This window comes from Cephus cinctus, unplaced genomic scaffold, assembly GCF_000341935.2.
Source record: "Cephus cinctus unplaced genomic scaffold, Ccin1 Ccin1_scaffold0189, whole genome shotgun sequence".
NCBI lineage: Eukaryota > Metazoa > Arthropoda > Insecta > Hymenoptera > Cephidae > Cephus > Cephus cinctus.
Genome location: NW_014332911.1, coordinates 743,026 through 769,886, shown reverse-complemented (window position 1 = coordinate 769,886; position 26,861 = coordinate 743,026). Strand labels below are relative to the sequence as shown.

The 26,861-nt window shown below is 40.8% G+C and overlaps 3 protein-coding genes across 15 annotated transcripts in view; 1 reads left to right on the top strand and 2 right to left on the bottom strand.

Moving 5' to 3' along the window:
* Positions 1–2,018: 2,018 nt before the first annotated feature.
* Positions 2,019–3,384, bottom strand: LOC107264663 (mitochondrial cardiolipin hydrolase). The gene is made up of 4 exons (XM_025081936.1): positions 3,368–3,384; positions 2,701–2,956; positions 2,441–2,631; positions 2,019–2,350 (listed from the first exon to the last, which is right to left on the bottom strand). Exons 2-4 carry the CDS (start codon positions 2,919–2,921, stop codon positions 2,127–2,129), a joined length of 636 nt encoding a protein of 211 aa, XP_024937704.1. The 5' UTR covers positions 2,922–2,956; positions 3,368–3,384; the 3' UTR covers positions 2,019–2,126.
* Positions 3,385–3,428: 44 nt separating this feature from the next.
* On the top strand, positions 3,429–8,455 carry LOC107264659 (THO complex subunit 1). Of its 3 annotated transcripts, XM_015733159.2 has the most exons (10): positions 3,429–3,589; positions 3,703–4,383; positions 4,455–4,702; positions 5,021–5,320; positions 5,392–5,541; positions 5,629–5,776; positions 5,853–6,089; positions 6,167–6,323; positions 7,045–7,063; positions 8,205–8,455. In XM_015733159.2, exons 1-8 carry the CDS (start codon positions 3,554–3,556, stop codon positions 6,320–6,322), a joined length of 1,956 nt encoding a protein of 651 aa, XP_015588645.1. In that variant the 5' UTR covers positions 3,429–3,553; the 3' UTR covers position 6,323; positions 7,045–7,063; positions 8,205–8,455. The 3 variants fall into 3 exon arrangements, with proteins under 3 accessions (XP_015588645.1, XP_015588644.1, XP_015588646.1); XM_015733158.2 differs by lacking the exon at positions 7,045–7,063; XM_015733160.2 differs by lacking the exon at positions 7,045–7,063 and having other exon boundaries at positions 8,081–8,217.
* LOC107264658 (collagen alpha-1(XVIII) chain) overlaps positions 7,123–26,861 on the bottom strand; it is a 51,006-nt gene continuing 31,267 nt past the window's right edge. For 2 of the 11 annotated variants that reach the window (XM_015733146.2, XM_025081934.1), the window contains exons 5-24: positions 19,330–19,401; positions 15,161–15,232; positions 13,389–13,467; positions 13,207–13,316; positions 12,962–13,138; positions 12,615–12,812; positions 11,559–11,588; positions 11,101–11,452; positions 10,579–10,970; positions 10,375–10,386; positions 10,210–10,314; positions 9,865–10,123; positions 9,714–9,788; positions 9,430–9,524; positions 9,278–9,370; positions 9,076–9,198; positions 8,958–8,972; positions 8,676–8,870; positions 8,473–8,588; positions 7,123–8,354 (exon numbers count right to left, since the gene is read on the bottom strand). In XM_015733146.2, coding sequence (XP_015588632.1) covers positions 8,057–8,354; positions 8,473–8,588; positions 8,676–8,870; positions 8,958–8,972; positions 9,076–9,198; positions 9,278–9,370; positions 9,430–9,524; positions 9,714–9,788; positions 9,865–10,123; positions 10,210–10,314; positions 10,375–10,386; positions 10,579–10,970; positions 11,101–11,452; positions 11,559–11,588; positions 12,615–12,812; positions 12,962–13,138; positions 13,207–13,316; positions 13,389–13,467; positions 15,161–15,232; positions 19,330–19,401 — 2,868 coding nt within the window. In that variant the 3' untranslated portion in view covers positions 7,123–8,056. The remainder of the gene's footprint in view (positions 8,355–8,472; positions 8,589–8,675; positions 8,871–8,957; positions 8,973–9,075; positions 9,199–9,277; positions 9,371–9,429; positions 9,525–9,713; positions 9,789–9,864; positions 10,124–10,209; positions 10,315–10,374; positions 10,387–10,578; positions 10,971–11,100; positions 11,453–11,558; positions 11,589–12,614; positions 12,813–12,961; positions 13,139–13,206; positions 13,317–13,388; positions 13,468–15,160; positions 15,233–19,329; positions 19,402–26,861) is intronic. The other 9 variants (XM_015733148.2, XM_015733153.2, XM_015733147.2 and 6 more) reach the window with 9 other exon arrangements.

The window sequence follows — 26,861 nt, the reverse complement described above, 5'->3', positions numbered from 1 at the left end:
GGATCGAACGTAAAGAAAGATTCTACCGTAGCTGAGAAGAAAGACTCTTTCATCTTGAATCTAATTATCCGGATGCTGGAATGAAATCTTAAGGGTGGCTCCGATTTAGTTACGGCTCACGTGACAAACACGAACCCCTTGCGTGATGCAACCTGCAAAGGTCTACCACTCTGACGTCAGTGCCGTGACGTCATTCGTCTCCAGAGAGGGTGGCACAGTCGTTTGGAAACAATACGCAGGGGTAGCATTGAGGGTGGAAACGTCTGGATCCAGGGAATTACAATTATGCAGTAGGAATACGTAATAAGTAATAGATAAGAACAATTTAGCCAGTGTATTCAAAATTTCGAAAATAATCTGGAATTACATATTTTTATTAGGCCGTGTATAGGTATATTTAACCAAGAACGATCTACCGAAATGATATTTTGAAAAACAATGAAAAAGTATTATGGATTTCGAGAAATTCACATCTTGCTTATTTTCATACCTCTTTGGTAAATTTTTCAAGTTTTCATTAGTTTACAAGGCGGGACATGTCTGCGTTCATTCCTTGTAAACAGAAGGAAACGAAAGAGTACGTGGAAGGTGATGAAATTCAAGACTCCGAAAAATCCATCATCAGATAGACAAGTAAGATGGAGATGAATAAAAATGGTCGAAAGGAAGGTAGGGAGCAAGGAGGGAAGGATGGAAGGTTGGAAGGATGCAAGGTAAGAAGGGGGCTTCCAGGAGGGTTGATGACGTCAGAATCGTCATGGCAACTCGCCGTAGGCTTACGTCCTACTCAGGTTATTTCCACTCCCATTCTTCTCTCCCTCTCAGGCTTTGATTGTTTCGCTTATTCCCAGCAGAACAAAGCAGGACGAAGCGACAGGAAAAACAGTGTCGCACAAGAAGATAAAAGTGAAAGTCGACCGAATGGATTTTGAAAAATTTTGATATAGATATAGGTATATTGGAATATATATTGGATTAGATCAAAGCTCGTGATTACGTTTTTCGATGAGGAAATTCTTTGCCTAGGCCGACTGCGTTCTCTGTACAAAAATACTCTCGTATTTTGCTCGGCTATTTTTGGAAAATCATGATACGTTTCAGGATTTAAAAATTCTCACGATTTCTTTGAGATGTTGGTTGAATGCCTTTTTTAAAGAACAGTCTTTTTTTGTAGAATAAACGACAAATCGAAGGGAGAAAACGTTTTCTAAAAAGATTGGAAATTGTATTAAAAGGGGAAAAGGATTTTTTTGTTTATCAAAGACACGGGATAAGCTGAGAATTACAGTGTATTTTTATCTAGTCATAATATGTGTTCGTGGAAAACTGCAGAACAAGGATGATGGGACTGGAAGCAAACATTTGCCCAATCTATACACGTATGATTCATTTTTCGATTGTTTGTTTCGGCTGTTTGAAGATCCTCGACGTGATCCTAAAATATCCGCGCTCAAATTACGAGTTCTCGTTAATTATTGGTAAAATTACTCGTGATCGAGTTATAGCCATCAGAAAATCGTAAACTCGCCACTTCACTATTAATAACGGACCTCTCAATTTTAGGAACATCTTCCCCTCACGTGTTTCATTTCGAATAACGAGCTTTGGATATTGGTAATCGTTCGATTGACGTTGATATTGCCATATGTAGGCGGATATAGAAAAAGAAACAATAAATTGTTTAACGCTCCTGACATTCATATTGCCATCAAGCATTTTTCCGAAATACCAAATAATCATTTTCTACCTGATATAAAGTTCTGCAATCTATTTTAGCATTTTCTCTAGATCAAAGAAAACAATCTCCTCTTTTTATGAACCGAATTACTTGACCTTGTATTCGCTGATTGACATGTTTTCTTTCTTCTTCCAATCTACCAACCCCATACCCAACCCAAATCCCTGCTGAGTCTCTCTAATTTCATTGGTTATCTACGGTAAATTGCTCAGACGAATCTAATCCTATCGTAGACCATGGCCCAGTATATGTAGTATCAAAGAAAAAAAAAACAAATAAATTAGTATAGAAAAATTATATTTATCATCGTCAAAGTATAACAAAAACTTAAAATCTTGTATACAGTATTTACTGCACTCAGTCACTCAATCGTTCCTTAAAACAATAATCAGTTCTTCTCGTTATTGGCGTTTAAAGACAACCAGATTTTCGAGAACTCCCGGACAAAAGGTTCGACAATCTTCTTCTCGTTGGTAACTATCATGTTATCGAAATTTCCGTTTAAAGCCTGCATAGTCCAGTTGAGACTGCCGGTTAATAACAGGCTTCCGTCCACAATGGCGAATTTGTGGTGCATCATGTAGGGCGAACGTTTTAATCTGAGACTGATCCCTAAGAGCATGATGTAATATTAACGTTGTAAGAATATAGCTTGTAATTTAAAAAATATTTGACCAAGTATTATTAACCGAACGAAACTACCTGCTTTATGAAACATCAAAATAGGATTTCGACCGCCATTGTTTTCTGCCATTGTTGCATCTAATATAATTCGTATTGTTACGTTTCTCTTATGCGCATTGACCACGGCTCTAGCAAGATCCTCACATGTCATCAGGTAGACACAGATATCGAGCGTCTTCTTCGAAGAATTGAGGTGCGCAATTATCCGCCTTCATAAAAGAAATTCTAGTTACTCATAGATTCCGACTATCTTATATTGTCATTTCAATATATCTTACTGCAAAGCAGCGACAGCACAGTTTGGCTTTCTGCAAGGAATTCTAGTATTTACGTGCGGTCGACAAAGGGCTGATTCTTCGGAAAAGAAAAGAACCTCGTGCACTGCTGTTTCACTTTTCGCGGCGTCGCGATGCCTTTTGTACAACTGCCAGACGAATTCCGACACTACTGCACCGGTAACGATTATTGCAGTTGTCTTTACTACATTATTGATCGTCATGTTCTTCTTTATAATATAACTGTGGAATGAGATTTCTGGATTTAGCTTTCGTGGAATGTGCCGAATTCTAGCAATCTCGCAAATATCTATGAGTTTATCCATTAATCGATCGTTAAGGCTATTAGTACCAATTTTATCTCGGATCTAAGATTTGCTCTGTTTTGTCTCAAAGTATAACCTATTAAAGTTATTTATTTTTTCTTATGAATTAGGATAGATTGCGGTGTACTAAGTATAAATATTGGATTTCATTAAGTTAAATAAAATACGAGAATCGCCACTAGGTTAGAACTACGTCTAAGCATCATTTCCTGTCGTCAATTCTTCACAAAATTGTTTGAATTCATACAACCCGTAATGGTTGATATAAGAATTATGTCAATATAAAACATATATTGATTAAACGAATATGAGAGATATAATATGTTATAAAAACGTCATCTTACCAAGCTCGTCCAACTGATTTCCGAAACTAAACACAACTCCTACTTGCTCCTACCTACTGCTACCTGCACTATCAACAGTTCGAACCGACTGTGTGTGTTCCGCGTCCTTTGTACGACTGTGCTAATCGTTTATTGTAAGCGAATGCTGCTTTTTCTGACTAAATAGTATTAATTCACTGTTTTACTATGTCACTGTTTGAAACCTTAAGGAAAGAGTACAGTGTGAGTATCGTTAACAAGCTATAAAATAATTATTTTCAATCTTGAATTACTTTCAGCTGAAGTTTTAGGTTATCCGGGAGCAGTAATTCAAATCTCTGTATTTTTTATTGCAGCTACATTTGTACCAATGTTTCAAGAAATCCGATATTTCCACCTTCCAGAAAAAATGCACAGAAATAAGTGCAAACGAGAACGACAGGAAGGCTGCTGTCGATCAGTCTCTTCGTGATACACTATTAGAAATTGCATGGGGCAATGTTCAAGAATTAGAATCTTATATCAGTTTCTGTATAGAGTTATGTAGAAAAGATTTAGCGACTGCTAGTATGCCTGTTATGCTGTTGGGTGATATTTTTGATACTATGACATTGGACCGTTGCGAACAGCTTTTCACATTTGTGGAAAATAATGTAGTGGTTTGGAAAGAAGATCTTTTCTTTAGTGCCTGCAAGAATAATCTGCTGAGAATGTGCAATGATTTATTGCGAAGATTATCTCGCTCTCAACAAACTGTCTTTTGTGGCAGAATACTCTTGTTCCTAGCAAAATTTTTTCCATTTTCTGAACGTTCTGGTCTTAACATAGTTAGCGAGTTTAATTTGGAAAATCACACTGAATTTGGTACTGAGAAGTCTGAGGAAGATGTTTTGGATCACATCAGTGAAGATGACGATAAATTAGAAGCAAAAATTCCCATTGATTACAATCTATACAGAAAGTTTTGGGCATTGCAAGATTTCTTCAGAAATCCAAATCAGTGTTATAACAAAATGCATTGGAAAGTTTTCTCAGCGGTGAGGATTTTGTTACTCAATGATGGGATTCGCACAATGAATTGGTGATACAAACCTCTTGCGTCCCACAGCACGCTTCAAATGTACTCTCGGCATTCTCATCATTCAAATTGGAGGATCAACGCAGCTGTCCTACCGCTTCTATAAAAATGGATACATCCTCCGAGGGACCTCCAAAGGAAACTCACTATTTTGCAAAATATCTGACCAACCAGAAGTTACTTGAACTGCAATTATCGGATTCAAATTTTCGAAGATACGTTCTACTACAATTCTTGATCCTGTTTCAATACCTCAATAGCACCGTGAAATTTAAGTCGTAAGTGCATAATAACCACTAGAGAGCTATTTACACATAAAATTTATTGTGTAAAATGCCATACATAAGTTTATATGTCAAAATCCGTATAAAAAAAAAAACCTCTCCCTTCGAGACTCCTAATACATAGCGGGCAAGGATATTATTAGACGAAAAAAAGAAAAGATAATTGACCCTTTACATCATAAATCGATGTTTGTGTTCCAAAGCTTCCTTGCCAGTGGCTATGAGACAAGGTCTGCTAGTATGCTTTTCTTAAATCCAAAATCCCAAAAAGAGCCATCAGGGTTCACATACGATTTAGCTCATGATTTTTAGCGAGACACATGAACTAAAGCCCGATCAGGTTGATTGGGTAAAGGCAACGACTGATCAAGTCTACTCGCTGCTATCAGAAACTCCGCCGGATGGTCCAACTTTTGCAGAAACTGTAAAGAATATTTTAAAACGAGAAGAACACTGGAACGCTTGGAAGAATGAGGGTTGTCCACCCTTCAAAAAACCTGCACCAGATTCCACGAATGACGGGGATGAGCCGAAGAAGCCAAAGAGACCAAGAAGAAGAATTGGAGATGTTATCAGAGATGCGCAGGCAGTAGGAAAATATCACATGGGAAAGTATGTAGGTTTTCACTTATCTTTAATTTTTGTGTGCACACAGAATTAATAAATATGCTTTTTTTTTGTAGTCCGGAATTGACCAAACTTTGGAATCTCTGTCCTAATAACTTAGAAGCTTGCAAGTCAAAGGATAGAGATTTCCTTCCATCCTTGGAAACATACTTCGAGGAAGCTATAGAACAGTTAGATCCAGCTGCCATGGTAGAAGATGAATACAAGTAAGTTTTCGTTTGATCTCATACTTCAAACTACATAATTGAATTTCCAAATAAATTTGATGTAACTGTATATCTTATACCTCGTAGAAAAGTGAACGACGGTAATTTTGGCTGGCGAGCATTGCGTTTACTAGCAAGACGCAGTCCCCACTTTTTCGTCCACGGAAACTATCCTATCAACAAATTACCAGAATATTTAGAAACAATGATAAAAAAAATTGCCAAAGACCGACCGGTTAGTATTTATTTTTATGTTTAAGCATAAATCAGTCTAAGTTGACCAAAGCCATTCTTGAATATTTTTAATATAGCAGACACAGTCAGACTCAAAGAATGAAACAGAGGAGACTCCTCCTCCAGAGTCAAACGATCAAGAGTACAATGAAGATGTGTTAAAACAAGAATCCGAGCAAGTCGACGCAGAAAATGCGGAGGTAAAAATTCGAAAATTAAATAAAGTCACACCGGAAATGGTGGCGAAGCTTTCGGAAGCTTTGAAGAGTGACTGGAAGAAATTGGCTAGTAAACTTGGCTACACGAACGACGAAGTGAGTTTTAGCGATTACAAATTTTTTTTAATTCTTAACGTAAAAATAGTTACGATGTGGACTTTTTTAAATTTCAGATCGAGTTCTTCCAAAGTAAACCAACGCAATACGAACAGTGTAAAAGTATGTTAGAAATCTGGGCAGAGGAGGACGAGGATGCATCCATGGAGAATTTGGCGTATATCCTTGAGGGTTTAAACTGCACCGAAGCACTGGCAATACTAAAATCCTAAGGTACGTCACTCTGCACCTTACATTTCATTTGCTCTAATGGGAAGAATGAATTATGTGACGGAACATCAAACCATAATAAACGTAATCTGTACTGTTCTATACGATTCACAAGAAAGGTGCGTAATTTCATAACATGAGTTAACCCAACCACATCCTTGCACTGTCTTATAACACGAGTAAAAAGTATACCAATGATTGCTCGATCATTTCATTTATTTAGAAAGACAATAATAAAACTTACAAACAATGAAAAGTTTTCGAAACGAAGCATCCTCGATGCAAATTAGATAAAAAGATAATTATCAATATAGTTACTAGGATTACGCGCAGTTCTCACAATATTATGAAAATAAAATTCTTTTTTTTCAACGAAAGGGACATGCCAACAAGCGTTTGGACAGAGTATGTAAATCTATATAGTTTGCTAGGCATAAATTCAATAAATAAGTTAAGTTACAGCTTCTTTTTCCTTTTGTTTAACACTTTCACATTACAGACACTGACTTAGATTCGATTTATGCTCGATTTAAGCCGAACTCAAGCGCTATCATGTTGAGAAGACAACAATATGTTGTTAAAATCAAACATACAGTAGAACATATCATTTCGTATCAGCCATATCCATAGACACTCGTATAAACTGTAGCTCCAATTTCTACGCCTACGACACGTTCTACTGTATCAGTGAATCAATCTATTACATAGATCAATTTGCTTTCAGATATACTTGACACTTGCCCGTAAGTAACATTTATTCTAACACCATTGCCGGCAGTATTCGTTATTTTGCGATATGTTCTCCTACGATAATATTAATCGATTTATTTCAATCGTTCCGTAAGTAATGGAATTGCTAAATAATAGTCACGAGGACTGTTCGGGGAGCATAAATCCGTAGCTCCACGTGGCAAGACGCAGTTATAGAATTACACAATTCTACAATAATCACCTTCGCTTATTACCTAACATAGACACTCACGTACCTGCTATAATAGTAAATGCATCGAATAGGACCTCCATTCGGGTTATTTCGTTTCTTTTGTTTTTCGTTCTGTTTCCTTCAATCAACATCTACGATTTAAACAGTAAATTACACTATTACAAGAGTAGCTTCTCTTGGCGAGACTTTTTTCTCCTTTTTTTTCGTGTATACAGGGCTGTATATTCACTATGTAAACGTATCAGTCAGATTTGACAATTGTCATGTGCATGCAGTTGGGTGCGATATGCAAGTATAATTATCCAATTTGAATGATGCATTTATCCCGGACAATTGCATAGATGCGTGTATATAATGTATGTGCTAAGTACTTGGACGTTTACCGTGATTCAGGGTACACTTAAGGACGCGCAAGAGAAAGATCAGACTCCCTGAATCGTGTTAACCTTTTCTAGCTTTTATATGAAATTTCACGCAATAACGAATCTCGTGAATTGTTCCTCTCTAAGAGCATATTAAGGATACACAATGGCTGATATGAAACGTTTACGACGAACTTCGAGACGATCAGTCTTTTTCGATAAAACTGAAATGTATCTTTTGAGCGAAGGCTTATAAATCTCGTTGATGATATGCGCTTTATGGATATAGAGAAAAATTGTAGCGACGTTTCAAAATTTACAGAGACGAAGAATCCAACGAGGATTCATCTTCGAGCGATGATCATTTTTCTGTATATTGTACGTCGTTCGTGATCCTTTTATATTATTTTTTCTTCTCATGATACGTCTACTCAGTTCTTCATAATCTCCTCCAGGTGTTCCTTGTAGTCCTCTTCCGTCAACTCGACCTCATCCACGTCGTCGTCGACGTTACGACGTTTCCTCTTGTCGTGCTCGCTGCTGATCTCGATGCAGAGTAGGGCGAATTTGTTGTTGCAGGAGTAACGTACCTGCTCGAGAAGACGACCACCTGTCAACGGGGACGCCAAACCGTAACGATCGGAACTGCTGGAATGCCAGGCGTCGCAGTAGGTGTCCATCGCCCGATCGCCAAGCTTGTGGGATCCGTGCCAGGCTACTTTTTCAGGCCTGCAATTATTATTTGTGAATATCAGTTTATGGCGATTTCTTCTCGCGTATCTTTCATTTATATATAGATAATAGAATACAGTAGTGCGTAACGTAAGAAATATTGAGGTTGCGTTACCATGAAAAGTCCGTTAGTATATTCTTGCCATTGAACGAATAGATTCTTGGACTCTGGGAGAAGTACGCCCCGTTGCCATTGAACATCTCTTTCCAGGAATTGAAGAGAACGTCACCCTAGAGGTTTTAATAATCTCGTTTTATGGTATATACTGCATTTAATCAGTGTAGATTTTCAGTTTGTTTTTTTTTCAATTAAGATACCTTTATATTTACGATCGGCAGATCTCGATCCCCCAGTCTCACGATACTGTCGACGTTTTGCACCCTCGAACTCAAAAAGGCTCTAAATGTCCCTCGAAATCCGGCTCGCTTGGATTGTCGATAACAAGCGTAATCGGCACCCCTGACACCGTGCATGTCGCCCGTGAAGGGCTCGTTAAGGGCTGCCATGCGTAACTGGAATTAAATCAATCGATAAGAAAATTTGTATTTTTAACATCTTTTAATTAATTTTTCTCCAGTACACCAGACCGGGCAGCTTACCATTCTTGGATACCACTTTGAGGGCGGATAAATAAAAATATGTTAGTTCGCATTAGATTAATGTTTTCGCTCCTGGTAATTTAATGTTAGCGATAACAAGTTACGCATGGAAAGTTACCCCAGTGCCGTCGGCCTTGATCGGAATTTGATTAATCAAATTAGATGCTTCAAAAGGTGGTTTCACGGGAGGCGACGCTGTTGTCGACGGCGCGGGCGTCGTTATTGGTAACAGAGAGCCCAGCTGGTACATAAACAGTGGATTACTTTAAGATTAATATCTCTGATAGAAATTTTTCTTTCGACAACTTCAAATTTCTTACCGCTATATATTGCCAGCCGTTGTTCACTCTGACCAACAATGCTTCCTCGTCTATGATATAAGCCAAAGTACCCACGGGACTGACGCTCGACATCTGAATTAGATTTAATAAATTATATGAAAATTTAATTGATGCAATTCATTAACTAATACCTTAGTCATGGCTGCCGTGTTCTGGAATGTCACCGCTCCTGGAACTATTTTCGTCGTGGTCTCATGGTGAACTTTTGTCGAGGTTGCGGAGCCACCTGGAATTATCGTTTTGTTCTCATTATTTTCTTTTAAACTACTTTAGCTCCTGTACACAAGTTCAACAGACTTGTACATTCGTTAAAAGTTAGATTACATAAGTTTTGAAAAATAGGTATGATTTTTATATGATAAATGTATATCGTCTTCTATCACATAGTCGTTACACGTGATGTCAAATGATTTACCCAAATGCTCTTTCAACTCTTTCAGTTGTTTGAGTTCCCGGAGAGCTTTCAGCTCGTCAAGGCTACTTCTGGGTCCTTGCAGCATGTGAGTAATATATTTGTATGAATATCTCATTCATATAATGAGACGAAGTAAAGAGTGATATCTTACCTGGCCGGACGCCATAGTAATCCCTCTCGCCAAACATGTGATTTCGACCTGAGTCGCTCTTTTGTCCCGTGAGTGACAATCCTGGCGGACCAGGAGGTCCCGGTGGACCTGGGGGTCCTGGTACGGGTACGTAATTTCCCTGCGATGGTGTACCAGGGGGTCCTGCTGGTCCTCTCTGGCCGTCACGTCCAGGCTGTCCTGGACTCCCGGGGAATCCATCATCCCCTTTGTCTCCTTTGTCTCCTTTGTCTCCCTTGATCTGTTCCAATGAAATTTCTATTATGAGATTTCTCTACTTATGGACCAATTATGAAATGTTTCAAGTTGGTATACTCGTGTACGCACCCCAACCGAGACTCCATAAGGACTCGGTGCTCCAGCCTCACCCTTTTCTCCTTTGGGACCGTGAGGACCTTGACTCCCCGGAATTCCAGGCGTACCAGGGCGACCCTGTAAAGCGAATTAGAGATTGAATTTCGAGCGCCTCATAAGCAGCTTTACTTCACTTACCTTTATGGTGTTCTTGAGTTAGCATTTAAGAAGGAAGAGAACACGGTAAGTGAGGGATCGATAATTTTATCGCTGATGATCGCAATAATAATAGACAGACTCCGGTACGGAGTGGCGGGTGATACGTATTGTAATTATAATATGGAATATGTAGTGTGTCCATTACTTTACGTTAATAGTATTAAAATGGAATGACAAACTTACCATCCACCCTGGAAGACCTATTTCTCCATTAGTACCAGGTTTCCCAGGTGGTCCTACGGGACCCGGTGGTCCTGGACGTCCTCTTCTGCCGCGCTTCCCCTCAGCACCCTTTTCGCCTTTTATCGTTACGTAATCGCCGGAACCAGCTACGGTTGCCACCCCTGGAGGACCTCTTTCACCTCTTTCACCCTTACTGCCGGCACTTCCAGCTACTCCTGGTACTCCATCCCGACCGGGCTCACCCTTGTCACCTTGAGGACCTTGAATTCCGTTCATTCCCGGAATCCCAGCAGCTCCCAAGTCTCCCCTATCACCCTTTTCACCCTTAGTCCCTAAATCGCCCTTGTAACCGCGAGGACCTGTCTCGCCCTTATCGCCTTTTTCACCACCACCTGAAAAGAGAATTAAACGAACTCTCTTGAATGTTTTCAGCCAGTGTAAAAGGGAAAAGTGGTGGTAACTGTTCCAAGTGCTTAAATCATGAGGGGTTGACACATTTGATTACAGGTGCTCTGATTTTACCTATGTCTCCTACATTCAGTCCACCCGTTCCAGGAGGCCCAGCAGGTCCCGGGGGGCCTGGCTTTCCTTCGGGGCCAGAGTCGCCCTTCGCACCCTTTTCCGCTGGTTTACCGTTCTCTCCTGGTGCACCAGGTACCCCTGGCGCACCCGGAGCACCAGGCTCTCCCTTGAATCCTTGTAAACCCACGGGACCATTCTGTCCATGATCTCCTTTGGATCCTTTCAGTCCTGGTTCGCCTTTCACGCCCTTCGAACCTGATATTCCTGGCTCGCCCTTGGGTCCTGTGCTTCCTGGGGTACCTGCATCCCCTTTCTGACCCGGTAGCCCAGGCCTCATCGTGATTCCTTCCGCCTAACAATGTAACAATAGCTCTTTCGAAATATCCATTTATAAATTAATACCCTAAATTTTGATGTACAATGGAATTACTTCCTGTCTTCCCTCCCCTTTTACTTACTCTATAGATGCTTCGTGGTTTCCAGCTAGGCTGCATGTGTTAGATAGGATAAATGAATGGTATTGTCTGATTGATTAGATCAGAGAGATACATTGTCAGTCGGTTGTTTGTAAACCTAAGATGTAATGGAATGCCGTCCATACAGGTTCAGCATCAACTACGGTCGCACGAAGCTCAACATTAGTGTGCACGCTCAAACGAGAAGTTCAAACAAAGTCATCGAACGAAGATCCATTAAGTAATTGTCAAAGTTGAACATTCCCTCGGAATCTATACAAGTTACAGATGATTCGACTATCCTGGTTCATCGTGAAACTTGAAATATAATAGCGCTAACGAGACGAGATCCGAATTCTGGTGGAAGATTTACAGGAATCGCTGAAGCAATTCTTCGTTACTCGCTCTCAAAGGATTTAAAATGAAAATCTCGGTAGAACTCTCTCTCGCGATGATGAATTACGTTAACGAATTGACGGACGATTATTTCCCAAGTCGCAACGAAAATCAGAGATCCACGTGAAGTTTTAGGTCTTGTAAAATTTTCCATCTCGATAAAAGTTTTCCGAAAGTTTTCATTTGAAAAGAAGACTTTTCTGTTACGTTCTGGGGACGTAACATCGCGACACCCGTCGGTTCAATTGGCCTACGTAGATGTTGCGAAATTGCTTTCCATAATCCCGCTGGGAAATTGACAATGTTCCTTATTCGTGGAGATTTCTTCTAGAGGAATTCCTTAGCCAGCAATATCTCGAAGGAATCTGGATCACCAAGGAAACTAATCCCCTGCCACGTGCATCGGTCCGTAACGTTATAATGACTGTTTGCATCAAGACAAGATAGATAAAGAGAGGAGATGCACGGAAGAAGAGTAGACGACGAGGATCATGATAAGTGATTCTCAGTGTGCTATTTTTTATTTCCAGCATATCCTTCCGGAATGGCGGGTTTTTGCATTTCGCGAATGAAGGGCTGTAGGTTGAAATCAGGTGCAGCAGTGCGTCTGAGTTCTGTTTTAATCCGGTTTCACGTCTTTGTCATGGTTACAATTATACTTACGTCATGACCGGAAAATTCTCCTTTCCCTGGTGGGCCAGGTGGACCCTGCGCCCCCTTTTCCCCTGGTACCCCATCTCTTCCTGGTTCACCTTTTTGACCTTGCGGACCTTCTGGTCCCGTTGTTCCTAGGTCACCTTTGTCGCCTCTTGCACCCGGAGGACCTTGCTGTCCTCGTTCGCCCGGTGGCCCCGCGGCTCCCTAATTTCATGCAATTCAATGAGTCATGGCATAAAGTCTCTTTTAAGGGGTCTGACCTTCGACAAGCTCAGCTAGAGGCAGAATTCTTTAAGCATTGATTTTTAAAAAGTTCATTCGGAGACTAAACGGAATTACTTAACTTCACGTACCGTCAAACCCATTTGCCCTTGTTTGCCTTCCTTTCCAGGTAATCCCGGCTCACCCTTCGGACCTTGTAGCATTTTTGGTAGTGTGAAGGAGGCCATTATTTCTGTCGCGTTACAGGTGCAGCTTCCAGGCTCACCCTTGGGTCCTGCTGGACCCATCGGTAGTTTCATCGGGAAATCCTATAATAAAGATCAGCACATCGTTTTCCTCTCTATTTCAAATGTTTCGGATAATCATTGACCCTTACTTCGTCGTTGGGATCATATCCTGTCCCGGGAGGACCCGGAGGTCCAGGTGGACCTCTGACGCTCTCCCCCTTATCACCCTTGTCTCCCTTATCACCCTTTGGTCCCTTGGCTGTCGATGTAAAATAAGAAGTCAATCACGTGACTACCCCTATCGTCCCAAACATTGTCCACTTGAACTTACATTCTGGATTAGGTGGTGGTGGGGTAATAAATGGCGGAGGCTTGTTACCCTCTTCATCCTCGTAATTGTCTCTACCAAACTGAAAAAAGTTACACGTACCATATTAATGCTTCCCATTCGGTCTTTCATAAGTCCCGCTTTCTTTCGCTTGGGCAAAGAACATAGTAGAGAGAACAGAAAAACGATACACATCCACGGACGACACGTAGAGACAGTTTGAAGCCGTGGCAGCAGCGCTGGGTTAAGACGTTAAAAGCACTCATCTTCACGAGTACGAGCCGTTAGTACTAGAGAGACACGTAAGACACAAGACGTAAGAAAACCTCCTGTTAGACACGCTCTGTACAGCCAGAAACTCATTCTCTCTCTCTCGCTCTCTCGCATCCAGCATCCACCTAGATCACTGTGCTCTGGATAGTCTGGGACAAAAGTGTCCCCTCGAACATTCGTCGAGTGTTGTTGCCCGATAACAAAAACCATGCTCCACATATGTTCCTGCATTCCCCAAGAACCCTCGGATCGCATCTACGTTTCCTTTTTTTTTCCTTGTACCAAAACTGTTGCACCTACGTAACCCGTGAACGACGGTACTCCAAAATAATTTGAGGTTCCCCCTTTACGAGCTGGTTCTTGAAATATCTCCTAATTTCATGGTATCCGATAATCTTATCGTACGAATATAATAATCGTATGTACAATATATGCCGCTGTAGAATAACGGCTCCGTTCTAAATTGCTCAATAATAATAATATCTTCATCCCGCAATTTCTCTGATTCTGTTTGTTGGTATCGAGAAATTCGTTTGAATAACGAAACCGCATTAAGTTCGAAACGCGTAATGCTTTTGCCATACGATTACATATTCACAATGCAATTCACGCCTCAGCCACACACGCGTGTCAGTTTAATACGATTGAACGCGCGAATCGATTCCGATTCTTTTGCGTAATTTCGTATAATATCTATCTATATAATACATGTATAGGGGAAACGCACGTTCTTTGCGTATATAATTAATTTTTGACAATATTTTCTCCAAACGGAAGTATATCCTTCCGTACATCCGGTTTCACTTGCAATCTGCGTTAAGTCGACAAACGCCAATAATTCAAGGTCGAAACGATCCATGTGCAGCGCCATCTTGTGCGACAGGTTTTTCAAAAAATATACGTTTAAGCACTGAAGAATCGTAATTACGGCAATAAACATTTCGCATTCTTGTTCGCGAAAATTTTACATACGGTGAGTATAGTCCGTATCGGGACAATGCAACGATTCGGGTATTACGCGTGTATCGCACGCGCCGGTACAGGCGGCGGAATCCGTTCGTACGGATTCAGATTTCCCGCAAGCTGTAACCGGGCGACCACAGAACGTTCCCTCGGAATCGATTAGCTGATATTCCAATATTACTCGCGAGGGAATTCATCCGTGGAGAACATAGGTACGTGTGGCGTTCTACAACGTTACGTAAAAGGGATCGGATTACAGGCGGAGAACTGTTTAGTTAATTTTTCTTATAATCTCAAAATACGCACGCGCACAGGCACACGCACATGTATACGCAATCACAGCAACAGCCTATAGCGTGTATACGGACGTCATAGTAAGTCTCAAGCAAAATTAAATAACAGCACAATTACTACTGATTTAACAGGCGGTTAGAAATAGTATAGAATTTTTTATTTTTTGCGAATTAAATTTTTTTAGAAAAATTCACACTGCTCGTGTGAACGATGCTTTTATTAATTGCTGCGAATTTTATTGCTACCTGATCGTCATCGGAAAGATCACCCGAGCCCTCGCTCGAGTTATAATCACCCGAGCCGGATCCTGGAAAGAACTATAAGGACAAAAGAAAAGTATAAAATTAACGTGTAAATTATAGGTGGAAATAAATTAAGGTTTATGGATATTTGGGAGGGGGGGTTGGCATTAATAATTATTCGTATCGATTAGGTAATATTAATTTTCATGTTATCCGATATTGATAAGGCATTGATTAAAGATGACATTTCAGATTCAATGGTATATGCGAATTTTCGTAATTCGGGAATCATTGATTCTCTTCGGAAATTTTTTAATTTTTTTCCACGTGGAGAACGAGGGGTATACGACTTGTAAAAGATATAGTGGTACAGATTCGCCAGTTTATAAAAAAATAATAAACGATTCGATAGCGAGTAAACGATTTTCCAAGGCATTTAAACTACTTCCCATTACTAATGAACTCACTCAATAGTTTCCTCGTTCATGCTAAAAATTCCAGTGCGTTTCAATTTTGCGAGGAATTCGAACAGCAAGTTATTGCCATAAGAGCACACGTATATACTTAGCAAATTTCCAGCAAAATTGTCGAATTGTAATTACAAAAGCCCTCGATTATACCTGTCAAAATAAAATAATTAACAAAAATCAGTTTGATATCTGACGTTTTGTCGAAATGTCTTTTTTTCCTTATATTTATTATCTCAATACTCGATGGTAAGATGAGAATCTTCCAGTGCCACTTTGCATCCCCCTTTTTAGTTGGAAGCCAGAGGCGTACTTAACGTTCCATGAAATTAAATTTCTCTCCTCTCCTCTCCCCCTCGCCCTGGGCTTCGAACTAGCATTTGGCCGTTCGAGTAAAGAGCAAAGAGCGTAGAGAGGCTCGAACGATTTGAAAACTAGAATCAAAATCGAAAATGAAAGATAGGACTTTTACGTTGTTAATTCGTTCCGTTTGTTCTCGACTTGACGGTTCCTTGATTTTTCGGTTGCCACACGGAGCTCACTCACGTGCGATGATTATACCGAGTCATTGGAGAGGACTCGAGTCCCGCCTTGGGATATTTAAATTGCTTAAGGCCCATCCTTCCCGGGGACTTGGAGGCGCTGATCATTTATGTTCACTTTTTATTTAGTTACTTTTAGTTTTCATTCGTTTTATTCCTCAACCAAAAATACCCGGCAGAGTATCCACATAGCGCTCGTATTTCGAACCGTTCAATTTTCACGCCCTCGCAGGGCGTCGCGACGCGATAACAATCGAGAAGGCCGATCCTTATAAACGGGCCCTTTGAGGCCCACCGAGACCCATTCATTTTCGTATGCATTCCTACACGGTCTCGCCTGCAGAATCTTTGGACATTTGATTATCGTTATTAACTAGAGTTTCTGGATTTTTGAAGCCTCTGGCTCTGGGCTAAAAAAATTTCAAACAAAAAATTGAAAAAGTGTAATGGGATAAAGCGATCGCGTAAACGCTCCTCAGATTTAATGGGATAATCTGTAATCGGATATTTATCTTTTACCTCTTATTCCTCAGCTCTGCTTTATCTTGCTACTTTTACTGCTCGGGCTACGACTGATTAAGTATTCCGTGGCTAATTGGCCGACTAATTCTATGACAGAGCAAAGTGTCTACGTGGTTAACTTAGCTGGTATTCTTTAATGAAATTCTCTCGTCCAATAGAGCGAGGACTATCAAAGTGGAACCGCGTACGAGACGCCATAAATAAATTGGTATCTACGGTCGTACCCGGACAGGAAATTGCCGTAACTAATGATGTCGATATTCCAATAATTCCTTACGATATCCGTTATTCCATTGAGCTCAAATAAACAGTAGTATATCTGTATACGTATACCAGCGGGAAGTTCAGGCGGAGGATCTGCGAATTTCTTAAAATTATTTAAGCAGAGATAAAAAAATACACGTTCGTATACAAAAATAGAAAAACTTCCAGCGATTTCGTAAAGATGTTATATGGATTTATAAATAAAGTCATCGACCGTCTCCGCAGGCCAGATCGTCCGTCTAAAATAATCCTCCAGACGTGAAAACTATACCGAATCTCAAAAAAAAAGACGAGGACACCGATCAGACATGATTTACTTGACTAGCTATAGGCAGTGCTCCGAAAAAAATGAAAGACGCCAAGTAAAGTCACTCTTGTAATTTAAAACCGTTGAAAGAGTCGTCCCATATATTTGTACCACCCAGTAGAAGGCGGACCGAGACGCATAACGATCACGTGTCAGGATAGGGGCCCTCAATATATTTAGTGGACCCCAGCTCCGGCAATCGGGAGCCAGACTAAGCAAACTCGAGGGCGGTTCGCATGATTAACAAGGTCCCTCGAAAAGATCCTTTCGCGGCCATTCAATATCTCCAGATTCCTTAGCTTCTCTTCTTTGAACTCTAGGTCTAATTACGTATACGGATCGTCAATGTTCTAGAACATTGACTGAATCGGTATTTATTATTGCCATCGGTCCAGATGGTCCTGCGGATGAAAGAGGATCGGATCGCTTGTGCAGATGGCGAATAGCATTTTGTTCGAGCATCCCCGCCCCCCCCTCTCCCCTCCTTTTCGATTCTTCTTTTTTCAATTCATGATCGGTATTCACGATACCGATTGATCGCGTCGCTCTTGCTCGTCTTCATCATATCCTCACGCTCCACTTAGGATTAGTATTACGTTTGCGTAGACTTTGAACCATGTAGGTACTAGCAGGTCTATTTACGTAGCTACTAGCTGATACTTGGCTAGTATTCTACGTACGGTCAGGTCGCAGTATCCCAACCTTCAGAATGCCAATCAGCCACATCAAAGCTTCGCTGCAGTTACGAAATCTATACGTGGAGACCAAAGACGGTGTCTTGAACAGACAGATTAAAGGGCATAAATGGAGACCCTCGAGTACACGTGGACTACGTCATGGTCGTCTTACATGCTACTCCCATACGTGCACGCACTATTATTACATAATAACTAGACGAATACGAGTATCGTTTTGACCTTTTTTCTTTTCTTTTTTTTTTTTGCTTCGGACTGGCTTCGTTCTTCCTCGTTCAATTTGGCTCTTTGAATTATTCAAGAGAAATTTATAACTCGTCGATGGCTCCACCTTGAAAAATTCCCATGGTGTCTTCTATGCGAGTGCTACTTGTTTTCTGGTCAAAGTGGAATGTCGGTGCGGTACCGTTATACAGAGGGAGAGACACATGTGGCATTGGTCGATCTACCTATTCGTGCAGAGGCACGTGCAATCGGTGTCTTTGCTTCTTTCGTTTTGTGAGGGGAGGAATCGTACGGTTGGATGCTGTTTTATTTTTTAACGAATGAAAATACAGCTGCATTGTTTATTGATCGGACAGATGCATCGGTGCTTTCTATTTTTTATTTTTTTTTAATTTTTTTTTTCGTGCTACGGATACGTGACAAATAATTCACGCTGAGCAGGAAGCACGTCAATTAACTCTCGTAAATGGTACTGGTCCTGGTTTTATTGCTTTATTTGTCGAAAAGGGGAAAGAAAATACGATTCAGGTAAATTTTTTTCTCGATAGCGACATCCATAACGCTTCGCTCTGATATTTTATAATGATTTGCATTTCGATATTGATAATAATGATTATTTTTTAATTCGCGTGGATCAATTGTCAGATATATTGGATGATTTGTGAAATACTGTAGGAATTGCCAAAATTGTTAGTTCGGCCGGTAAGTGTGAAAATAATTATAAGATAAATTTGTGCAACTTCAAGCGTCATGGACTCCTTGCAGAATATATTATATGGTTGTTCACACGTAAAATTGTATTATTGGCATCTGAAAGTCACGTGAGTCAGATGTCGTTAATTGCGAACGAAATATATACCCTTAAGTGAAAATGACTCCTGGGAATATGAAATTAAGCAACCTAACCAGTACTTGAGGACATTGGGATGGCGAACCTTGACCTTTGCTGCTTGTCGCAAATTAATTATCCTTCCCAGTCATCATTCTGCGAATAGTTTCGATACCAATTTTTATTTTTTTACCGATGACGAAGTTTCCCACTATTATCATATTTTCATTGGCTTATATTGTATTAGACTTACCATTTGGGTTTAGGTTCTACTTACTTATCTATATCAGCTGGCTAATCATCCTCAATGACAATACTTACGTCAAAATCACGACTGCACTTGACGAGATCCTGAGGGTGGCCGGAATAAAGTTTCAGCGACTGAATGACGCCCTTTAAAGAAACAACCAAAAAATAATAGAGAATTGCTCGGCTTACAAAATTCGTCATTTTAGTCACGAGTCTCGTAGATTTTTCACTCCAGTAAATCGCTTAATCGCTTGTGGTACATTACAAAAAATCACAATCTCCAGATTGGATCATGATCGTCATTTCGAGATTTTCCAAAAATTTTAACGATTTCCAGATACAAAAAAGAAAGGATACGTCGTAACGTATCTCTAATAGTATTTAACGATTTCACAAAACTTTAAAAATGAACCAAAGACAATCTCGGGCACGTAAAATGGCCCGGGTTAAACTTTGGCAACATAACCATCCAATTAGGTTCTATCCACATTGTTTCGCCGCTGGGTCCTCATGACTTTCGAAAACTTTAACGATTAAAACTCAAGAATTTCTTCCTATTTATTTTACGTAACGGCACACGCGGATCCATACGAGCAACATCTTAAGAGGTCCAATCTGCCCAAGAGTGATCCCGAGGGATGCTGTAACGAGTGGAACTCTCGAGAAAATCGGTAAACGATCGATTTCCAGATGACCACGTAATCTTGGGATCTGATCTCGAGCACGTGGAGAAGAGTCCCGGGCTTTCGTAATGCCGAGCCAGCCGGCACTGCCCGAACGGTTGTTACAAGATGACTGGATGACTGGATGACTGTCTTATAGCGTGTCTGTCGGCTCGGAAGCTAAACAGTATAAAGATTAGGAGAGGGAGGCGCAGGGCGAGAGACGAGGAACCACTTGGGAGAGTCTACCAGTAAGAGTATATACGGTACTAGCAAGTATTTTCGTTGTGAACGAGGCCTTAAGACCAGTACACGTATATGTATACTATATGTACAGATAAGACGGAAAAAAATAAAGTACTCTGAAATAATTTAATGAAATCATCGTTTGAAAAAATTTTATTCAAATCGTGCTCCGAAGTTTTGAAGGATTTCGATCGATCATTAAGATTCGACTTGTCGATCCTATCGATCTTATCGGGACTATGATTGATGTCATAGAGTCTATCTATTTTCATCCCTACTTCGTAGGCATCGATGCTGTCTGATTACGGAGTAACACGATATTACATTTAGGCTTGGATTTTTATTGTGTTCTGGGAAAACTTGCGAGTCCTGCTGCTGAAGTGAATTCAATGGAAAGTACGAAAATTCGGCACGAGCCACTCGATGTGACGCCATTTATTCGGAATTAAGGAATTTAGGTCGATTCGATCAAAAATTTCTCTAGGAATATGTATATATTCTGCTTTATATCCTAGCCGCTTCTAACGTTTTATATTTAAACTCAACGTTTGCTTTCTCGACGACGACTTACGGCCTGGAATTGCATAAACAGTCTTCGGGAAATTAGGATTTTAATTTTACATTAGATTTTATAAGCATTCTCAATTTTTTACTATGAATCCGATATCTATAGGGTGCTCAATAATAATTCTTTTTTTTTATCCCCGTCATATTTCGGCATCGTCCACATTAGCGCCTTTTCGATATTTCCGCGAGAACACTTTAACGAGAACCCGCCGAACATAACGAAGCTTTTACGAAAACTCAATAAACTATAGAGCCGTGCGGTATTGGGAGTACGTGGGACATCGTTGCATTTCAGTGTCGGCATCGCGAAAAGAGCTTTGTTCACGTTGCAATCCTGTCGCAACAACGCGAATCCATTAGAAGCCGCCATTCATTTGTTTCAAAATTATGTCCCTGCGTACCAGACTACGTTGTACCACCTGTACGTTGGTGTACACGTGTGGACTCGTACGTGGAAAATGAAAAGCAAACCCCATGCAGGGTGAGCCCGACTATTCAGAGACAAGTATTGTCCGCAGTCAAAACCCGTGTCTAATTCCATTCCGGCCACTGTAAACTCTGTAAATCGAGCATGAGTGAGTGACTGTGGGTGGTGGGGATATGGTCAAATTCGATTTGAAATTGGAATTAAGGGAAATACAGGTCCGAAGGAAAGTTAACGAAGTGAAGGAAAACGGCGACCCTGGTTATACCCCTCGCGAGGCAGGATGGGATAGAAAGTTTACCTAGAGTAAAATCCTATAGATTTTCCAAGGTGGGTAACTTTCTGGTCCCGTGCTCATATTTCTGTAGTAGCTCTATGCATATTCAACTTTTTAAACGTTGCGCATTTTACAGCCGCACTTCATGCATATTTAATCGCGCCGCGATGCAAGAAGTCTCCAAGGATTTGAGGCTAGCTCGTTGCGTTCGAAGACGCTGAGAACCACTGGAATAATTTTGTTGGTATTCTTCATATAAATGGAGATAAAATCTGGATCTTCGTTACTTGGCTCTGCCGTTACCGAAATCCCGTGAACAATGCAACAGGCATTGATTCCAATCTTTGTATCCTGTAGACATTCCCACTTAAAAGGACTTGACTGCTGGTAGCAGCTGTTTATTTGGGCTGCTTCCCAATTCTGAGGTAGAAACACGCGCTGGGTATTGTTTCATTATGGCGTCGTTGGATGCGCCGTTTTTCTGAATGCTCTGTAATATTTACACGATACAGATAGAATACAAGGCGAGACTGCGAATTATTATTCGCGAAACGTAATAATATTCATTTCGCTTATTTTACCTATTGTTCGGTCACGTTTGTTCATATTCTCAAGAAAGATTTATGTTACTTGAGCTGCGGCTGAAATTTCTATTCTCTTTATTCTTATTATTATTACTACTACTGTGTTACATTATATCGTTGGAATGACTGGACACTCGACAGCATCATTTGCGGTATAAATAGGGGAACGTTAATATCACTGGATAGATTGGAAATGTTGGGACTCGTCAAGGGGATAACTTTTGATTAATGAACAAGAAAGAAAGGAAAAGCTATCAAGAGAGAATAGGCACTCGGACCAATCGGCAGATTTCTTTGACGAGCCAATATTGCAGACGCACAATATTCTCGAATCGTATTATGATTTTTCATGAATTTTCTCAAATTTTTTTTATTCATTGCCCGCACGCATGTCTGGAACAATGCTAATTCCTCCAGACGTACACTTTTTGGATTCGTAAAACGAACACTCGTGCTCGTATTAATATTCGAGGGACACAACGTGCTGCTCTAATTAACGAGTGACACGTGGACAGAAGGTAAAGGGCGAACGACATAGAAAATTAATATAGCATCTGTGCACCGTAAGCCATTTGAAGTTATCACTGCGAGGGATAAAAAATAAAAAATTAGTCTGTCTGTTTTTTGTATTGTACGGATTTTTCAATTCTTTCACTTTAATGGAATCGGACCGTCCACGTATTGAAATCGATCACGTACTCAGGGACCGCATACTTGTACATGTATATTGCTATTTTCATGGTATCATTAGTTTCGATTAGTGAATAATAGTACTTTTTTAAAACTTTTATTTCACATTTTTATAGAAAAAATTTTGCTGGGTCGAACAATTTCCATACGTAACTATTTTCATTCGGTGTGCTTTTTCTCCATGTATTAATTTACTCGTAAATTGTCTATGTCATCTTCAATGCCGTCAGACTTGCATTCGAAACATATCTAAAAATGTGAGAGATTATTTTCACAATCCGGCCCGTCGCGTCGTGAAATGAAATTTTCAGGCTAATGAATATTAACTTGGTCCGATTACTCAGAAATGCACTAAATATGTATATCCGGATACATGGGTCTATTTTAGGGCGTCGAAACGAACATCCAAAGTTTCTCTATATCATTTCATTAATTACACAGAGAATTTTACCAGCGGGAATTTTACAAAATAATGCATTACGCTTATAAACTCGACAACGCGAATGGTCTATAAAGTTGAATCGCTTATCGATCAGCGTCGACAGATAATATTATCCTAATGCAATTTACGTAGCAAACGCACGAGTGGCTTGCAGACTCGTTCAATTGCGGATTACGTAATTGTCATTTGATACAATAAATACTCTTCGTTTCAGGACTTTAATTGGAAAATCAGGATCAGGCCGATATTGCTTTTACCCCTATCCAACAAAAAATATCCATATAATCACATAACTGTAAGCTCTTCGTTCTCCCAGTCTCCCGCGAACTGCTTCTATAATTTTGCGAAAAGTTAATTAGTAGACCGCGTCCCAGCTATTACATTGCATAATACCTCGCACCGTTTCAACACGGGAATTATTGGATTCGCGTTAAGATCTCTGTTAATTAAGCAAAAGCGTCCAGAGATCGGGTTGCCTCACGAAGCCCTTTCATTTTTCTACGCTGTCTCTTCCATTACACAGCGACCAAGGGAATTCTTTATTTTTCTTATTCGATTCCTGCAGCCCGATGCTAATTCAATTTATGCTGCACTTTCCATAAACGAAATCCTCGTGTATTTATTCTCCCTGCCCTCTTCCTTTCCCTTTTTCTTACTCTCGTAAACATAAGCTCCCATCTATCGCGTCTATCGCGTAAGTGCCAAGATATACAGAATGAGACACCTCAGGCCCGAGGCCTTCTGAATTTCTTCTATTGACACGAAGTAGCTGATATTGGCTCAACGAGTCGAAAAACACATTGCGCGACAATTGAATGAACAAATATCCGAGGGTCCTCCTCTCCCTCCTAAGCCTCCCGCCAAAAGACAATATCTCGATCCTGGCACCTCGCGAGGCCTCTCGCCGGGTCGCTTGGTCCTTTGGTATTTCATCAGTGCGACAGGCTTACGGCACGTCTCCAAGACTTATTTCGCCGCACAAGCTGAATCGACAATCGCTCACGGAGGAACATAATATATAAATAAATTTGATCCTTATGCATAATTCTGTCGCGGACTGTACAGCCGAAAATTTAACAGACGTTAATCGCTCAACGTGATACTCGATACCTTAATTCTTGAACGACCAAGACTGGCTTCGACTTTATCGAAGGACTTCCTTCCATTATAATGAAGGATATGCCGGTAGAATTTGATTAGTGTAATAAATCGCTGAGTGACTGGATACTCGAAATTATAACGAGGCTGCCCAAGCAGCCTGACTGATCGATACTAACACCTGATCAATACGTAAGCCACGTTATTTCGATCGAACCTTCCGAGGGCCTCATTGGTTTCTCATTCGCGCCTATCATGAACATTTAAGTTTCGATTCAGGCAGACAGTCTCGGCCGTTCCGTGTACGTGCCAAGGCGCCCGGTTGGCAGGCCTGGCGTGCGGCGCCGAGGTTTGACTTATGAATCAGCAGCTCGTCAAACCTCGACACTTTGGTGAGGCGAGCAGCTACGCTCGCACCTGCTAACGACGTGCCAAAATTCATCCCTTATTTCGCATGACCAGCCAGACACCTTCAATCGCAGAGACTTTACTCTTTATTCTCTAGGATCCTTAAAATATCTAGCAGATGAAAATTATACCTCCTGCTATTCTAAGCTGCAGCTTCGAATTTCAACTACTCCTGGCCTTTGTGCAATTTGTCATGCAACGAAATTTCTCCGCATCAGGGAGATAAGCTATTCGTCAGTGCGTTGCGTTGAAAACTCAACAAATTTTGAGGACGTGTAATATTTTTATACAATTTATATACGAGAGAGAGAGAGAGGGGCAAGTATCACTGTCTGTTCAAAGGCAGAATCTCTATACGATATTAAAATGGACCCGAGTGCTAGTCTGGTTCCAGTACTTCTCATCAGGTAATGCCACTATACTGCTTGCTTTCGTATAAATACAACATGCGACTATTAAAAATTTACGAGAACCCGTCAAAGTACGTGACGTAATATCAAAGTAGAAGTCCAATTGCCCCTATTGAAAAATATAAAAAAACGAGTACTGGGTGAACTCTTGTGCAATCTTTTTATAGAAAAAAAAAATTATATCAATATTACCGACCCACGTCTCGCCTTGACCCGTTCCTGTTTCAGGGCTTCGTAAGTCTAACTCGTTTGGTCGCACTGATAATTATAGCAATTCATTTGCGGTAAACAGGAACCGTTAATTCCAGTCATGGCGTAATGCGCATACATGCATCAGCCGAATAAATTATGCAAGCATACATCGTACGAGCATATAGAGACACGTGTGCACACGTGTGACGGAAGAGCTGACAGCACGTCGCATGGAATTGAAGACGAGGCTTTCGTAACCTTCTATTTATTGACGTCCTGTCGGTCGGGAAAAATTTTTTTTTCTCTCTTACGACCACTCCCGAATACTATGAGGATTTTTAAAAAATCGTTCCATTCATTTATATATAGGGTGTTGGAAATTCTGGGAAATCAACTGACGTCGTTCCTCTTCTCCTTAGGGAATCGTCTACCTCCCGCCTCGTGTTTGCCCATTCGCAGCTGCATCTGGTACAACGTACTCCAAGCAATAACGTCCAGGTCCCACATATGCGATTATTATAATGAACGTTGGACTCCCCATCCGATAACAGGACCTGTACCTTCTAGCCATTGATCCCACAGGACTCGAAGGATCAGTCTTCTCGGTACGTCTCACGGAGTTCGACGTGATTGGACAACTCGGGAACAAACTTGAAGCGACTGCATGTGCAGCAGTTCGTATAGCAGTGGAGGGAGAGGCTATAATTTACTAGGTGAATGTATTATGTATCTGCATATATGACTCCGAGCTGCATACGTAGGTATAACGTTACCGTAGATGAGTAATATCTTCCATTACCATAGCCAGAATATAGAAACAAATTTTCCTCTCGATAGTAAAAACGCAAACTTGCCAAAAGCCACGATGACAATTCATCATAGGAGTTTGGCCGAGTGGCTTGCACTTCCTGCGGCCAACTTCAGGAAATTGGACCGCGCTGTTTAGCGAACCGTAGTGTCAGTTGTGTCAACGTGGTTTTCCCAGGTGCATTCGTGATGCAAGTTGATGCTGGAGCCATACCCTAGATAGTATCTGCCGTGCATTTGTTCTAGGGGTAAGGAAGGGGTAGGGAGGAGGAAGGATGGAAGGAAGGAAGGAAGGAAGGAAGGAAGGAAGGAAGTGGAGACACTCGAAGTACGGGACTAGATAGACGCGTCGGTAGCGCTGTGAGGATATGGGGAAGATCCGTATGATATCGTAGTTTGAGAAAGTCTACGTTTCCAGGAGTGTCGCGGGTGGAACACGAGCAAGGGGAAGAACTAGGAACTGTGGACCTGGGAGCCTGGAGCAATTTGTCCCCAACGTTAACTCATTGTTCCGTGACGCTTCGCAAATGCCACTTCCTGCAGGGATTACGTGTATCTGTTGAGAGATAGAGGGAGGTACAGTTGAAGCTCATCAGTCAGATTTTACGACGACCATTTTGGATGTGCATTTTTTAAATTCTTTTTACTTCGTTGTGATATTGTCGGGGGGAGGTAGAACAAAAATAATAAAAGATTGAACATGTTTGGGTCAGATCGTGGCCACGTGCTAAAAGGTCTTACTTTTGTTCTTGATACAGTTCAAGGGATGCTGGGCTTATGGAAAAAAAACAACGAAG

Bases quoted from the DNA above. Each gene is read 5' to 3' on its own strand.
- LOC107264659 (XM_015733158.2), top strand. From the start codon at position 3,554: ATGTCACTGTTTGAAACCTTAAGGAAAGAGTACAGT. The intron at 5,542-5,628 runs GTAAGTTTTCGT...TATACCTCGTAG, and splicing joins ATGGTAGAAGATGAATACAA to AAAAGTGAACGACGGTAATT. The intron at 6,090-6,166 runs GTGAGTTTTAGC...TTTAAATTTCAG, and splicing joins TTGGCTACACGAACGACGAA to ATCGAGTTCTTCCAAAGTAA.
- LOC107264663 (XM_025081936.1), bottom strand. From the start codon at position 2,921: ATGACGATCAATAATGTAGTAAAGACAACTGCAATAATCGTTACCGGT. The intron at 2,632-2,700 runs GTAAGATATATT...TCTTTTATGAAG, and splicing joins TGTGCTGTCGCTGCTTTGCA to GCGGATAATTGCGCACCTCA. The intron at 2,351-2,440 runs GTAGTTTCGTTC...TCATGCTCTTAG, and splicing joins TTTGATGTTTCATAAAGCAG to GGATCAGTCTCAGATTAAAA.